General features: G+C 28.5%; 1 protein-coding gene across 1 annotated transcript in view; it reads left to right on the top strand.

The window, feature by feature from the left end:
* The window catches only part of c12.2 (von Willebrand factor A domain-containing protein c12.2), a 100,056-nt gene that overhangs the window by 24,881 nt on the left and 57,162 nt on the right, over positions 1-18,013 (top strand). The window contains exons 15-26 of the mRNA XM_076502771.1: positions 1,200-1,313; positions 1,575-1,743; positions 2,914-2,988; positions 4,671-4,786; positions 7,820-8,027; positions 10,879-11,027; positions 11,514-11,589; positions 12,912-13,053; positions 14,473-14,589; positions 15,116-15,321; positions 16,678-16,829; positions 16,989-17,079. Of these exons, the coding sequence (XP_076358886.1) occupies positions 1,200-1,313; positions 1,575-1,743; positions 2,914-2,988; positions 4,671-4,786; positions 7,820-8,027; positions 10,879-11,027; positions 11,514-11,589; positions 12,912-13,053; positions 14,473-14,589; positions 15,116-15,321; positions 16,678-16,829; positions 16,989-17,079 (1,615 nt within the window). The remainder of the gene's footprint in view (positions 1-1,199; positions 1,314-1,574; positions 1,744-2,913; positions 2,989-4,670; positions 4,787-7,819; positions 8,028-10,878; positions 11,028-11,513; positions 11,590-12,911; positions 13,054-14,472; positions 14,590-15,115; positions 15,322-16,677; positions 16,830-16,988; positions 17,080-18,013) is intronic.

Genomic DNA, 18,013 nt, shown 5'->3' with positions numbered 1-18,013 from the left:
ATAGTTATAATGGACAAATAAGTGAAAACATTAAGTTTCAAACTTATTACTATACAGTTTAATGATGTAATAGAGTATATAATCATGTAATATATTAACATTATAAATATATTCTCTTTATACATTTTACTATAAAAGAAAATCTGATTACCTACATCACACTCATTTGTTGCTATGATCAGTATATGGTAGGTTTGAGTTCTTTGTAAATTTTTTTGAAGGGGTTAAACTGAATCTGAGCAATAAATTGAACTAATGAAGTGATATCTGAGAGTTGTATCATTCAGTGGATCCTTTTGTATAACTGACTATTAAAAGCATCTTCTCCTTAAGCAAGTTGCTGATTGCTGTCTTATCTGATCTTAGTATATGTTTTAGAAACCTTTAACACTGCAGGACAGTATGTCATTTTTTGATCCATACACTAGTTCTAAAGCTCTATGATAACAAATCCCATTTTTGCAGCTGGGTATCAAAATGCTCATACCTCAGACTTGTATAGCATGCCATTCAACATGGTGTTATGCATGTTATGTGCTACATGTTATCCTACATTACTAATTTAACAGAAATTTGTGTTTGAGTAGAGAAAATGCCTGATAAAATTTATAGGAATATTGAACAACTTTAGATTGGCATTTTGGAGACTCTTGAGGTTTTGCGAATGCAATTTCCAAACTTTATGTTGGACAAGAGTGTATTTATTCTTCACGTGGACATCACCTTGCATTCTGACTTGTCCAAGTCATATTAATTTTGGCATTTCATGGACATATCTTTAGTACAAAACTTTTAGTAACGTATCTTACCTTTTGTTTACAACAAATATTTATTGTTAACATAAGGTTTAAAGTATCTTGTAAAGGTGCACTTTGTAAATATGGGGTTCTATTCAATGGGCTGACTTTGTGCATGTTTAATCAAGGCTTGGTACATAATGGTATTTAAGTACTAAACCTGTATCATAAAAACTTTTGCTTTTGATGATAGGTATTGAGGAATGGATTTAATATATTTCATAAGTTAAAATTTTCTTTACTAGAATATATTTATAGATATTTTATAAGAATATAAAATCAATATAATTTTAAATATTTCTTATTCTTCTGCATACACACCATGCATATTTATTTTATACAAATTTCTGTTTTTGAGTGATATGCCTGGTTTATGTTTTCATGTATGTGACTTGGTCACAGTTTGACCCAGAACAGAGAAGTTCAGCTGTATGATGGAACACGTTTGTTATGCCATGATCGTTTTGATCAACTGAAAAAGGAAAATGGTTTTAGCGATGAAAATTTGGCAGATAGGTGAATATTTTTGTTTTCAAAGTTTTTGGAACATAAAATCTTATAAGTGTTCAAGTGCTATAATGCTCCTTGTGTGTTTATTATTAGTTTCACGTAAAATAATTTACATTAGTTTCAAGATCTTTTCAGTATCTTCTTTAAAAAAGTTCAGAAATGATTTTCACTGCAAAGAATTAAAATATCCTAACAAGTTTGTAATAGTGACTAAACAATTTGTGTAAAAATTGCATTGTTTTAAAGTTTCATACTTTCTGTACATAGGAACATATTTAGGATTAACCCTTCTTTCCGCATCTTGGCATTAGCTGAACCTCCTAAAGTAGGAAGCTCAGTTGAACAGTGGCTGAATTCTGAGAGTCTGACTATGTTCCTATTCCATCAGATGCGAGCACTAACTATGACTGAGGAGAAAGAAGTCATTGAAGCTTTGGTATTCATTAGAGTAGTGGCATTATTAGAATTTTTTTATTTAGAGGGGGGGACATAAAGGGGAAAAGAACTAATTTGAGGGAGTAAGCAGAAGAAAATTAACACTTATGTGTCTGTGGGAAATATGATCTAGAGAATTTAAAGTGATTAAAATACTGGTCCAAGATGAGAAGTTGTTCTAGGAGGAGAGCTGTTCATGTTTTGTTAATAGTGATACTTTGTATTTTAACAATTAATTGCAGTTATTTTGTAATTGTTTTTCTGACTGTTTTTATTTTGAATCATTAATGCTTAGCACTAAGCAGTCTTGCCATGTTTGTTCTCAACATATGTATTTTGTTTATTTCTATTTATGTTTTGTGGTTTATGCTTAATGTAATGTTATTTTTAGTACCTGTACTACATGCTGCCTGTTTACTGTAAGTGTATTTTATGGTTATTAATATGTATTCTGTATTTATTGTTTATATGTGTTTTGTAGGATTTTTTGTGTAATTGTTTGATTAATGTAGATGTTTTGTGGTTAATTATTTCAACATAAATTTAGGTTAGTGTTATATGTTTTGTGTTTACTTATACATATACTGTTATCAACACTACATATTTAATTATTTATGTAAGAAGTGCTGTATGTGATGTTGTTATTTTTACTTGTTGTATGTGATGTTGTTATTTTTACTTGTTGTATGTGATGTTGTTATTTTACTTGTTGTATGTGATGTTGTTATTTTTACTTGTTGTATGTGATGTTGTTATTTTTACTTGTTGTATGTGATGTTGTTATTTTACTTGTTGTATGTGATGTTGTTATTTTTACTTGCTGTATGTGATGTTGTTATTTTTACTTGTTGTATGTGATGTTGTTATTTTTACTTGTTGTATGTGATGTTGTTATTTTTACTTGTTGTATGTGATGTTGTTATTTTTACTTGTTGTATGTGATGCTGTTATTTTTACTTGTTGTATGTGATGTTGTTATTTTTACTTGTTCCCAGGTGTTTCATTATCATTAACCTGTTTCATGATAGTGATTATTTCTACTTGTTGTGATAGATATTGTGCATTTAGCAACTGAACTAAATTTCGTTAATGGTAACTATAAAATATGGACAAATATAATTGAAATATTACAACATATTTAAAAACATTGTACTTTTTGTTTTTTATGGAGGTTGGATCAACTTCATCACACACGCATGACATCTTGAAGTTTGTTGAAACTTTACGAGCTTCAGAGGATCCTATGGTAAGTTTTTAACCTAACAAATTTGATAAGTGGGTCTTATAGATCTATAAGTTTTGAGTATTCTTATTCAAAAGCATTAACTATCAATTTGTGATGTATGTTGGTGTTTTCTCCGAGTTTATTAAGAAGTTTTACTGAAGTCCTTCACAAAAGCATATCTTATTGAAAGAGCAAAATTAAGGTATTTAAATATACAAGGGAAAATTGATTGTTTATTTTATTTTAAGTTGTATTGATATTTTTTAGCTTGTAGACATTTAGAAGATGTTTCTGTTTCAGCTTGTGTATGTTAGGTGTATCATTTCTGCAAAACAACACACTTGTGAAGCTTCAGGCAAATCTGAGAAACATCTGGAGTACTGTAAAGTGAAATTTGAGTCTTTAATAATGACCTATATATATGACCTAATCTTTACAGGTTTATTTTTAGTTCATAGGTTTATATATTTAAAGTTTTTTAGAAGTTTTATTTTAGAATTTTTTGATCTCAAGTATCTTTAGTTATTACAACGTTTCTGCATTCCTTTGTGAAGTATGTCAATAAATGATGCAAATAGATTTAAATCAGTTCAGTGAAATGTTTATTGATCTCAGTGTTTAGGCTATGAAGTGTGTTGAAATATAAATTTAAGTATTATTACTTCATGGCATTAACCCTCTCATTACTAGCTTTGTGGATTACACAGTCCATGTGACTCCAAAGTGACTGTCAGTGTTTCCATACTATAACTTTTAATAAGTTTTCCTGTCTTCATGACATTTTTACAACCTTTTAATAAACACGACAAGTCTTTGCTAGAAAAAAAATCAAAGTTTTTAATGAAGTAGTACTAAACACTTGTTTGTGAATTTATGCATAGTGTTGACTGTTAAAATTTAAAATACTTTTCTTCAGCTGAAAATTTTCAAATGTCTATTGAATAATCTCTTAAAATTTTCTAAACAAATATTACATGTTTCTGTTAGGTTTTTTTTAGAAAAGCTTCAGATAAAATGTATTATTTTGTATACTCTAATACATACAAGGTCAATTAATTTGACCAAGTTCATAACCACTATAAAAATTAGGAAATAAATCTGTATTACCCTTTATTTTTTATTGAATAACTGTAACGTGTAACAGAGAATCATAATTGCTTATTCTAAATAACTTAAAGCTCATAACAGAATGAATCCATTTAAACTAAGTTTCATCATTTTATTGCCTTTTGAATTTCATATAGCAAATAATTCCATCCCACAAGATGAAAATTACTTGGTGAACATGCAGTTCATGTTTCCTTATTGAATTGCATGATGCACAAGTCACTCACAAGCATACCTCACAAAGAATTTTAATTATCCAACCTAATAAGTTTCTAATTTTACATTTATTTACTTCTATGATAACAAATAAAGAATACACATGAAAAACAAAAAGCATGGAGTACACATATATATATATATGTTATATATGCAGCATATGAAGTAGTGACTTTAAAATTTTTATTTAATTAGATAATATAAAAATCTTTGTAAATATGAAACATTTTGAAGAAAAAGTACTACAGTCATAAATGTAAATATGGAAATTACTTTTTGTAAGTTGTGAAACCTGTATCAAAGATGAAATAAAACTTCTAATGTGTTGGAGATTTTATGTGCTTAGTTTGAGATTTACATAGTGTTTTAACTTGCTTTAGGTTCAGTCTTTGGCTTTGTCATTGTCAACTCGTCAGTTACTTCGTATTGCTCGCAGGTTCAGATATTTTCCACAACAGTCTTGTCGAGAGGCAATAGATAAAGCATGTATGACAAGGTATTCTGATAAAATAAAATTTAAGTACTTTTCATTGGTGAAAGTGTTACACATGTAGTAACAATAGATTTAAAAAGGTTTCATTTTTACTTTTGTTAAACTACTAACTTCTGTGATATTAAAAGAGTTACACATTGTGTATAAGATGAAGTCCTGAATGTTAACAAACACTGTAAAGACATAAAACATTAAACCACTTCAGGATATTTCAGTGTTGCTGTATAGAATTAAAGCAATTAATTTAATAGCTATAAAGCATTATTTGAAATAATAACTGCTGATAAAAACGTTTTTCATATGGGATCAGTTGAAGTGACTGACTTTGTTAACTACAAAATAACTATCAGTGTTTCTGTACTATACCTTTGAACACGTTTTGTGTATCTTCACAAAATTTGGCTAGCATTCAAGAAACATTACAAGTCTTTTGTATGCAAAAAATGAGATTATTTAGTTGTTTTAACTAAGGAATTGTCCATATATATATCGAGTCAGAATGTTGTCTTGTGTGAGTGCAAAGTGATTTTTATGTTAATGTTAAAAATATTTTTTTTCATCTGAAAATTTTCAAATTTCATTTGCATAACCCCTAAAACATTCTAAGTAAATGTTAAAAAAAATTCTGTAAAACTTTAAATAACCCTCTTGTTACTGGTTTGGTGGATTATGTGGACATTGTGACTATTAGAGTTTCCACACTGTAACGTTTAATATATTTTGTGTATCTTCATGAACATTTTATAAGCATTTAGTAAAGATTACAAAGCTTTTGTAAACAACAACAAAAAAATTCATAATTTTTAGTAAAGTATATTTTCTAAAAACTGTTTATGAAAATATGGAGTTAGAGTTTTGACTGCTTTGAGTACAAAATGATTTTCATGTTGATATTAAAAATATTTTTCTTCATATAAAAATTTTCAGAATTTCTTTGCATAACCTCTAAAATCTCCTAATTCAAAATCAGACGTTTTTTTCTCAGTAAAGTTTATATTTTATCTGTTATTTTCTCTACCTTAATTGTATGCAGTCTCATTGAATTGGCTTACCTTGTAACCATCATAAAAAGAATACAAATTAAATCTAAATTACCCTTTTTTGTTCCTAGAATGATTTATTGCATCTTGTAACAGGAAACTGCAGTTGTTTATGCTAAATAGCTAAGAGACATGATATTCTACATATGTTTCTACTTAATTTTATTGTTTTGTTATTTTTTGCCAATGAATTGTGTTTAACTAATACTGCCAGCACACAAGTTTTAAACCACTTGGCAAATACCTATATCATGCAACCATTTTGAATGATATAACTCGTGAGTTGTTCACAAGCTTTCCTGATGAAGAATTTTTATTTACTTATTTTTATAGTGTACCATTACATGTGATTTGATACATTGTTCTCAGCATGGAAAATTATCAATTTTTTCTTCAGCCTGAAGGATTATCTTGTGTGATTCAGATCAAGCAACTAAGGGAATTAATTCAAGTTGCTCTTGTCTTAGTGAAAAAAGCTATTAAATGTGTTATGAGACACATTATATAAGTTAATAAAAATATCTAATGTACTAGTACCATCATTATAAAAAAATTACACTTAAATTTCATTCACAAGAAAAAATAGAGATCAAACATAAATACTTATTTCTTGTTTTTAACATATATTTTTATCTGTTGTTATAAAAGCAACTAAAATATAACAATTAGAAATTTATTAGGTTATATTAGGTAAGGTAATGAAAAAAATGAGTAAATAAAAATTCTTCATCAGGAATGCTTGTGAGCAGCTCATGAGTTATGTCATTTAAAATGGTTGCATAAGATATGTATTTGCCAAGTGGTTTACAACCTGTATGCTGGCAGTATTAGACTGAAGAAAAATTGACAATATTCCATGCTGAAAACAGTGTAGTATTACATGTCATTTGATATGTTAAAACTTTCTATTGGTTATAAATAATATAGTATAAAGTGTCAGAGAAAACTATTGGCAGTTTGTAAGTAGAAGTAAATAGTGGGTCTGTATTTTTGGTTTATGACTCCATAAAAAAATAAGATTGATGACTAAAAATTTAGACTTTAACTTCGTAATATGTGTTTTATAATGAGTAATTTATGTTAAATTCAATATTTCAAAGAGGTAAATAAATTAGAGAAGTGAAAGGGAAAACTAAAGAACAAGTGTCACAGTTCTTATGCTAGGGAAAATAAAGGATTTTTTAAAATCTTTTCTTGAAAACTTGGAAATTAAAGTGCACATGTTACTACAAATTTATTTATTAACTACATTTGTATGTTTATTTGTATGTATGTGTGTGTGTGTATATATTTATAATAAAATAGTTTAATTAAATTTTGAATGTATTTCTGTAAAAAGTTGTAATACACTCACTTTGACCTTCCCATTACACAAGGGCTAAGATTGATAAAAGGGTAAATTTAAGAACAATGTTGTCAGCTTCATTTGAGCATGTACTTGTTTGAGTAAATTCACATCCACAAATCATGTTGATACACTTTCAGGATTAGAACCTGTATTTTTCACTGAAAAAAGTTTCACTCTGAAAAAAAAATTCTAACCTTGTTTTACTAGTACTGTTAGTCAAACCCCCTTTTTTTGGTTTGAAGAATTACTCTATAAGTAACTTATGCTATAGTTTTTTATAATAAAAGTTGTGAAAATATGAATATTTTAAACTTTAGTTATGTTTCTGTTCTCTTGTCCTGTAATCCAAGCTTTAGCTCATCTGTAATTGGCATATACAATTAATCTTTTCAATTCAGATTCTCAGACTGATTGCTAACAACAACTATTAATATGTAATAGCTAAGTAAAATAGTTCACAGTTATAATGCTGTAGCTAGGAAGTTTTTATTGTATTAAACTTTTATTACAAGTTAATAAGTTTTAAGACCTGCTGTACTTTAATCAAGCTTCTTTAAAATGACACAACTGAGAAAGCAAATGCTATGATAAAATAGTTTTTAGTATACATGTTTTCTAGAAGTAAGACTGATTTTTATATTACTTTAGATTTTTACCTCCTTTGGCAAAGAATGCACTAGAAAGATCACTAAAAGATGCTGGAATAGAGAAATCCTCTGAGCAGTTGCAAACAAATACTACAAAATGTTATGTTAAGGATGGGATAGTTTATATTGGCAATACCTCAACATCAGTACACCAGGCTGGTTCTGGGAAAGTTAAAGTTCCAGATATCTTATTTTTTGAAAATGAGCAGGTAGGTATTTTGTTGTACAAAAGTAAATTGTATGTATTTATACTATTTCTCATTTTAGCCATTTCATTTTGTTACTAAGATTTTCAAATGTAATTATAAGGTATACATATATATCTTTACTCTTTTTGTACAAACTTAAAATCTATAATACTAATATAAGAGTTTTTTTAAATATTTAATAAGTTTCTTTGGCTTACAGTGAACGGTACTTCATATTTTCAGGACTGTAGGTATAATGTTTGAAAGGGAGTTCCAATTTCTGAGACTAGAAGCCAATGAATATTGTGCAAAGCATGCTTATGCAATGAGGATCTGGTAGCATCTTTTCAGAAAATTTGTAAAAAAAATATTTGCTATAAGATTAAATCTGATAACAATTATGGATGAACTATATTTTAAACAATTGCATGGTTGTTAACATAAAACCAGCAAACATCTAATGAAAAGTCAACAAATCATTATTCTGTTGTTTAATACCTCATGGGGAGTTAAACTAACATGTTTTATTATAGTAATGTACTGTACTGTTCACAGGCAGGGTTGTTATTTATTGTTTAATTATATTATTAATCTAAATAACTTTGTACAACAATATTATACTGACTATTTCTATCATTGCTATCTTGTATACATGTATGCATTTATGAAATAACATGTTTAACATACTCCATTTTTCTGGGGTATTTTTTCATAAATAAGTTACATATAGTTTGAATGTTGATAGCAATGTCATGTTTATCATGTATTAAAACTAGAGCAATCAGTCTTTCTTTGGTTTGTTTACACCTCAGGTAATTATTCAACAGGCAGAGAGCAGATGCCAAACATTCACATGAACATGAAGTTAGTAGCAGTATTTTTTACAACATAAAACTAGGAGGTTCAGTTATTCCCCTCCCTACATGCATGCAGTATTTTATAATAAATATATTTCTGAAACTTTTAAAAAATTCTAGACAGGTCAGCAATTAATGTATCTTGACTAATGTTCTTAGATCCATGTTTCAAATGTTACACTTTGAAAATTATTATTGAAAGAAGATACTGTTTCATTGGCAATCTGACTGAATGATCAGAAATTTTAATTAGAGAAGGCAGAATTTAGGCAAGTAACTCAATTATTTTTGTGTGTAATCATAAAACAGCTATTTAAAACACAAGTTTTAGGTAAAGTATGACATGTTAGTAATGCTGACTGTACATGGTTAAATTGTTCTTGTCAGAAGAAATAGTCCAAATTGAAAAGAAAATTTTATACTTTTTTTTTAGTTTAAAGCATAGGCATACTTGAAAAGCTATGAAACTCACAATTGTAAAATTAATTCAATTTGTGATTAGCAATTAAAACTTATAGTTTATATGTAGATCTACAAACATTGCATGTATTAGCACCTTTGGCATTGCAAAGAGACATGGGTTAGTTGCTTGTTATTGTAATCAACCCTCAAGCTAATGGTTTGTTTCATATTGTTTGCTTCTGCTTGAGTCCATATATTCCATGATACTGAATAACTTTATGTTTTTGTTAGTAAGAACATTTAATTTATAGGACTAAAAAAAAGAAAAAGAAATCAATCAGTTTTAGTATAAAACAAATAGTGTTTTTAGAAATATTTAATTGGATTAATTGTAATATTTATGGTAACTCTAAGTTTATATATGACTCGTATATGTTATTTGGAATCCTGGAAGCAGTCAAGTCATTGATCCACAAGCTAATTTGGAACAGTAGCTTTAAAAATTGTTTCAAAAACCATTGGGGTTCAGTGAACTTAAGAAATGTTGAATCTTCAATGTGGCAGTTTATGATTAATACACTATAAATTGCAAAATTATTTTCTAATTAATGCAAATTAATAAAACATTGGATTTTTTTTCAGTGGCAGAAAGTGAACGACATAGGGAAATTTTTTAGGTTGAAAAACAGAGGTGCTTCAGTTAATTTTAAAACTACCCTATAACATATTTAATAATGCAATCATTACTAGTATCCAGGTTTCAGTAAAATATTTATAGTACTTTTTTCTGTATTGGCTGTATTTTTCTGTATAGTTTTTCCAAGTTTTTGTCTTAAGGATTCACTTGTTTATTTAGGTTGGCATTTTGTTTACAACAGTAATGGTAGGCATCTTTAAAATCAGCATTTTACTCAATGTTTACAGATTAACTTTAAGAATAAGTACTAACATTTCATTCAATATACATATAGATTAACCTCATTTGTATGTTTTAACATTTGATGTGACATTTTTATGTAGAGTAATGTTAATAGTAAGTACTAGCATTTTATTCAATATCCTCACAGATTAACCTCAGTAGTAAATGTTAATATTTTATTTGACATATATTTAGATTGGTATCAATAGTAAATAATAAAATGAAATATAAGAACCATGTCTTAGGCATGCTTTTGTATAGTTTCAGCTTTTATATATGTTTACTATTCCATAATTATTGTCCAGGTGGTTAAGATGCTCGACTTGTAATCTGAGGTTCACAGGTTCGATTCCTCATGACACCAAACTTTCAGCTGTTAGGGCATTATAATGCAATCATCAATTCCACTATTTGTTGGTAAAAAATTTCCAAGAGTTGACAGTGGGTGGTGATGACTAACTACCTTTCCTCTAGTCTCACATGGCTAAATTAGGGACAGCTAGCACAGATAGCCCTTGTGTAGTTTTGCACAAACTTCAAAAACAAACAAACAAACCATCATTATTACTTTTAAAAGAACATTTATCTAAACAGTATTCTTTATCCCTTTTAATATACTTACCAGCATGGTATCATCTTTTAAACTTGTATTTTAATAGTTTTAAGAATAACCATATTTATCACTATTTCATAGCACATTTCTGTATTGGAAGCCATGTTACAAGACTTTACTTTAGGAGAACATTTGCTTCTTGTCGGTAATCAAGGTGTTGGAAAGAATAAGATTGTTGACCGTTTTCTCCAGTTGTTGAATAGACCTCGTGAATACTTGCAGCTTCACAGGTTTGTATAGTGATGTATTGCTGTTAGAGTTTTTGTTGTTGTTTTTTTTAAATTATTTTTTCGTTTGTTGAACAGACAGTAAAGTTTTGAATTTAAATTGGCAATGAAAACAGTGAAAAAATCATAATGTCATATTTAAATAGTGTACTAACATGACAACATAGTTTTGAATAATACTGTACATGTAGACCTAGTTTACTATGTGTTATTAAATGCCTGGTTTTTAACTTTATTTTCAAGGGAAAATTAATTTTAGCCTTGGAAAAATGTACCATAAATTTCTATGGAGTTTTTAAATGTCATCACTTTTTGTAATATGGGGAGGTCATACAGTGAAGGTTTACCTACTGGAAAAAATGTTTATAAATAAATTTAAATTTTGTGAGACAAGGTAGAAAATGAGAGGTTTGATGTCATTCAAGCTAGATAAAGCTGATTTCATAGTTTTTATTGCTGTTATATTTGTCTTTTTCTGCAACATTCCAGAGACACTTCAGTTCAAACTTTGACCTTGCAGCCATCAGTTAAAGATGGACGTATTGTTTACCAAGATTCTCCCCTCGTAAGTGCTGTAGAAAAGCTATTATTGTTTTAAATGATTTAAAATCATTATTATTTGCTGTATGTAATATGCACAAGCATAAACATTAATTCTCACTTAATCGTGGTAAATTGGAACATATATTGTTGCTTGGGGTCATTATGCCCCCAATGTGGTAATTAAATTATTATGAAGCTCAGACTCTTATAACAAAGTAGAATAATGGAAATCTTAAATTATGGCCTACAATATTAAACTGTAGGCCGTAAACATTTTGATCTTTTTCCAGCTATTTATGTACAAGAAGTAATTAGATATTACGTAAAACAAATGATTAAACTGAGAAATACTAGAAAAGAAGAAATATAGAATAAAAAAGGCATCTTTCAGTCATAAACCAAAAAAAAACACACACAAAATCAAGTAAAGTCACAGGAGAACAAACCTTACAAAAAAATTATAACCCAAGTAGTTTCAAGGGGTAAATGTGGCCATAGTCTAAACCTTTGCAAAGATCGACAACTGAATAACAGTGGTGAAGACTGCAATAAAAATGCACACAAATAAAGTTTCAGTGAATGAGGTTAAGTAAAGTGCCACCTATCACATAATAATTAATTAAAGAACTTGCATGTATCATAACAACCACATGCAAATGTGTTTTGAGGAAGATATGCATTATTTGTGTGACTTGTGTATGTGTGCATATATCTGATTAGCTGTTACATAACACTTTAATACTAGTACATGGAATTTAATAATTTTTTAGTGTGTTATATTTGTACATTTGGTCAACAAGTAACAATAATGGAATATTTCATATGCAAAATAAGTAATAATATATTCTGTATTAAAATGCAATTTTGTAATTAATCAGTTTTTTTCATTTTATGTCCTTTTATAAGAAAATTGAGATGTAAGGTAAAACTAACCTTCAAAAATAAGTTGACTAACTGAAAACATCCAGTGCCCAGAAACTATGCTTCTCAGATATTAAGATGCAGTGAAACAATATAACCCATAAACCATTTATATTAAGAAGAACAATATGAACCTATTTTTCTGAATTATTATTGACTAGCTCTCTTAAGGAGCATTTGCGAAATGTTTAATAAAAATTTAATTATACACTATTACCATTTTCTGCTTATTTCAAGTAATCTTTAGTGAAAATACATCAGCGTTATTATATTTTACTTGCATGTGGAGATTATAGCATTTTTTATATTGTGTTGCTCCAGCTTGCCTAAAGTTTTACCCTGAATGTTATTCTTACACTGAAACTGCAAATGATATCTTGAGCACCAAATAATACAGTAAAATTAAAATTGGTACTTCTTCAGGTTCGAGCTGTTCAACAAGGCCATGTTCTAGTTGTGGATGAAGCAGACAAGGCTCCAACTCATGTAACCTGTATACTAAAGGCTTTGGTTGAATCTGGTGAAATGTTACTCTCTGATGGACGAAGAATAGTTCATCCAGGTGGTGAGTCAAATCTGTACATCATGTTAGCAATGTCTTACATTTACACATCACTCACCCACCCACTTAAGAACTCTTTTAATTATTATTATGTGATGCAACACTCTCTTTAATTTGGAGAATTTAGTAAAATTTAGTAAATTTGTGTTTAAAAGTTGGTAATGAATAAAAACCGTCCATCCGGATGATTAGTTTGAAAAAGACCAAGAAATTGCTAATTTTGTTTGCTTGACCTAACCAATGCTTATGTAACTGCACATTCTTTTGTTCTATAGTTTTGATTCTCTAAATCAGGCATCTTTAATCAGAATGAGAAAAAAAAAACAGTCCACTTTTACTCTTACATAAAGTTTAGAAAAAAGTTCAGATCAATAACTCACATGATTTTTTGCGTAGATGTACGCAAATATTTGAGTCCAAATTGTGAGATTTTATTGAATAAAATTGCATACATATCATATATTTTGACCAAATTTGGTACTTAATTCAATGTTTTAAAGCTCTATCAGTGTATCGAAGTTCAAATATTCATGAAAGATAAGGATCTTTTTATATTAATAAAATCACTATAATTGCAGTATGAGGTAAAATAAAATCACTATAATTGCGGTATGAGGTAAAATAAAATAGGAAGAAATTCAATCAAAATTGAAGATTTTGTATCTTTTATTTCTTAATGGATTCCCTTGAAATTTGGATTTTGAAGTAAGGGTTCTTTGTAGTTTCTATTATCTTTGTAAGAGTTGGAGAAAGTGGAGAACCAGTATTGGACAGGTAATAAGGATGCTTCAGTGACAATTTGAGGGACCCGGCTCGAATTCCTGTTCTACCAAATATGCTCGCCTTTTCAGCCTTGGGGCATTATAATGTGATGGTCAATTCTACTGTTCGTTGGTAAAAGGGTAGCCCAAGAGTTAGCAATAAGTGGTAATGACTAGCTGCCTTTTCTCTAATCTTACATTGCTAAATTAGTGACGGCTTGCGCAGATAGCTCTCCTGTGGCTTTGCGAGAAATTCAAAACAAACCATGCTCTCTTTGAATGCTGTCATGTTTTCTTACACGTGAAAACTATATTTTATAAAATAAAAATGGCATTCACAAGCAATAACGTTACTGAATGAGTGTTTAGCTATAAAATATCACCAATAGATTTCATTAGTAATTTTATCTAACACACATAACAATACACAAGTCAGAAACTTGATTAGTCATATCTTTGATAACTGTGTCTGTTGACTGTTATGTGCTTGTATAATTTAGATTACCCCTGTTGCCTAGATATTTTCAAAACAACAGTATTTTAAATGTGTTTTCAAATAGTTGTTTATGTAAGCTATTGTCAATTTCCTATTGTAAGATGTATTTTAAATATGCATTTTGCTAAAAAATGTATCATCTAATTAAAACCTTTTATTTTTCAGACACTGAAAACCACAACGGCAGTGCTGTTATTCAAATGCATCCGGAATTTCGAATGATTGTGTTAGCTAACAGACCTGGTTTCCCTTTTTTGGGAAATGATTTTTTTGGAGCTTTAGGTGCATTTCTTTTCACAGGCTTTTAAATAAGACCAATATATTTCTTAGAAAGATTTCATGAATCAGAAATATAAATTCTATAATTGTAGGGGTAAAGTAGATAATTCTAATATAAATCATCTTTATTATATATTCAAATATCAGTTTTTCTGTATGTTACATTTTTATATTTCCATGGCCATGTGCTTGCTTAAATATGGTTTTAAATTTATTTCTTTGTTTGCAATACTTGTGGTGTTTATTGTTTTCAGATTGGGTGTTATTTAGAAATTCATGGTTGAGATGTTTTTTGTTAAAAGTATTGACACAAAAGCAGCAGAAATTCCTCGATGTATAAGATTTTTAAACTGTATAATGTGTTGTTGTTTTCTGCATGCTACACTAATTGTTATTTGTTAGTTCTGATCTAGGTATGGAACATCCTTTTACCTGAAGTTATTGATAATTTCTGTTGGTGGCTTAATGTTGATTTTACTGTATTAATAATGATTGCTTTCAAAGTATACTTATGGATGTATTTTTTCAGGTGATATATTTAGTTGTCATGCTATAGACAATCCAACAGTGCAATCAGAAATGACTATGCTACGTCAGTATGGACCAAATGTACCACAGAATATTCTAGAAAAATTAGTTGCTGCTTTTGGAGAACTTAGACATCTTGCCGATCAAAACCTCTTGAGTTACCCGTACTCTACCAGAGAAATTGTCAACATTGTTAAACATATAGAAGTATGTACAAGTTTATGCTGTCAAACACTACCTTTTGTTATTAGCTAGATTATGAAAGCTGAAATGGAATTGTGAGTTATTTTCTCTCTCTCTATTTTTTCTTTGTTTTTAAACCTTCCAAACATTACAGGTGAGGTTGTTTTGACACAAAATAATTCTGGAAAAAGCTTAAAACCTCATGTTGTTTACTAGTTGACTATGAATTCCATCTACTGTAATTTTTTATTGAATATAAACTATTTATTGAAATTTTAAATAATTGTTTAGGCTGGAAATGTGACACAGTTTAAGTTTGTTAGTTTTCTACAATGACTGTTACACCTTTATTTCATGGATAAGAAAGGCATAGTCTTGAGTTTCCAGTTCATTTCCAGACATCACATATTTTCAATAAGGTTATATTAAGAGAATGCAATACCTCTGTTGTTTGCTTTTACCATAACAATAGAACTGGGTATTTAAAGATATTCAAGTGGAAGTCTTGTCACAGTTATCTACCCCTTTTGTCAGATGATACACAGCATAAAGTATTTGCTGCTCTATATCAAACACCTTGGCATTACTTATTTGGATTATTAATGTTGTGCTTGATTCGAAGTTATTTTGACACCTGTCTTCATATAAATCATCATATACCATTTTCAGTATTCAAGGTAACCGTTGATCTTTTGTTTCTTGTTACAGAGATAATGTAAGGCCTGCTTTACCACCAAAATGCATTCGTAATTCCAAAATTTCATTCTCAAGTAATATCTATTAGTGGTTATTTGTATATCTACAAATTTAACTACATATAAAACTGATTTTTCATTTACAATTAAGTTCATTGAATTCTAAACAGATACTAGTTTTACTTTCAGTTCTTTTCAGTGTTGGCTCCAATAATTTAATTGCAAGCCTGAGGGCTTTTAATGCTGTGGGCACAACACATATAGCTCACTTGTGTTGCATTGTGTTTAATAATGAACAAACAAAAATGTTTATGTGGTAAATCAAAATTTTTTTTTTTTCATTTACAGCTATATTCATTGAATTCTAAACAGATATTAGCTTTACTCTCTTTCTCCAGTGTGGTATATGTTTAGGCTCAGCCAACTAGTAGTAAGCTTTGTACATAATGAGAAACAGGGCCTAATTTCAACCAAAGAAGTTTTTTTTTCTCTGAAAAGTCAGTAAACTATTTAATATATTTTAACTAAAGAAACAGCAATAGTAACAAAATTTATAATAATTTTTGCATATTTTATAGGTTTACATATTTGTTTAAAGTACTTTTTTGTGCATTTATAACATTTCCTAATTTTCTCTTGTTATTATTTTTTAATTATTATTATTTTTTTTAAATTTTTGTAATAGTTTTATCCAGAAGATGGTGTGGCTGAAGTGATTAGGAATGTCTTTGATTTTGACAATTATGCATCTGAGACTAAGAAGCTGCTCTTTTCAGTTCTTCATAAACATGGCATACCTGTAGGAGCTAGAATTCTGGATGTTAATTTAGGCAAAAAGTAGGTTAATGTAATTTTAAGAACGTTTTTAATAATTACATTTGATTATTTAGAGTAGATAAAAAAGTGTGTTAAACATTCTCATGATTTAGCTTTTAGCAACATTAAACATTGCAGAGGAAACTTCAACAGAATTTAACAAGTTTTTTTTTTTTAAAGAATACAACTTCCTCAACCAGTATACAGTTGCAAGTGGATTCCTTCGTTTGTAAAAAACCCTTATGTTCAGAAGCGACCTTTAAAAATAAATGTAAGTAACTTTGTTTATTTGTGTGTAATCAGTTTTGAATTAAATAGATAGATAATATTTTTTAAATGAGTATTTGCCCCCCAGTGACAAAGCAGTATGTTTGTAGACTTACAATGTTAGAAACAGGGTTTTGATACCCATGTTTGGCAGAGCATAGATAAAATAAACTGACTGTGTGGCTTTGTGCATAACTACAACAAAGAAATGAGTATTTAACATAAAATTATTTTTCTCATTCATAAAACAAATGTAAATAATTTAAGTTTTTATTTCTGATTGAATACTTCGAAGTTTAACTAAAATGCTTATCTGGGTTACTCATAAAGTTAAATCCAAAATGTTAAGTTTACTATATAAACAAATTTTTACATGTATATTTTCTTTAGTAAATTATATTTTGTGAACCAGTATTTTCTTATAAATATCTTGTAATTTTTTTTTCCACTTAGAAATATTCTTTATTCATATATCTAATAAGTAAAAGATTCAATTTGATAAAAAAACAACAACATTAAATTAGTTGAGAAAGAAAAGGAAAAGATCAAAACTTAAAGGTAGACTTAATTTACAGTTGATCATAATCTATGTGATAAGTTACTTTTGTCAATAATGCATGATAAAAACATAGTGTTCAGAAATAATTTAAAACTGTTTAAAGTGTATGATGCACATAAATACCTAACATTACTGATTTGTCCAAAACAAAGGACCAAAAATTAAAGAACAAAACATTTTATGTAAACCAAAAATAAAGCCTTTTCATGTTCAGAATCTGTAACAAAAATAGATTTAAAAATAAGGACATAACATCTTCAACAGAGATAATGATAATGTAATTCCAATATAATTGAACAAAACATTTTGCATGTATCTTCTATTTGTATAGTGCATTGAGATTTTGATTATTAATAGTGGTTTATAAATAAAAACTTTT

This window comes from Tachypleus tridentatus, chromosome 1, assembly GCF_004210375.1.
Source record: "Tachypleus tridentatus isolate NWPU-2018 chromosome 1, ASM421037v1, whole genome shotgun sequence".
NCBI lineage: Eukaryota > Metazoa > Arthropoda > Merostomata > Xiphosura > Limulidae > Tachypleus > Tachypleus tridentatus.
Note: the sequence above shows the minus strand (reverse complement) of the source record. Positions and strands in the feature narration are given on the sequence as shown.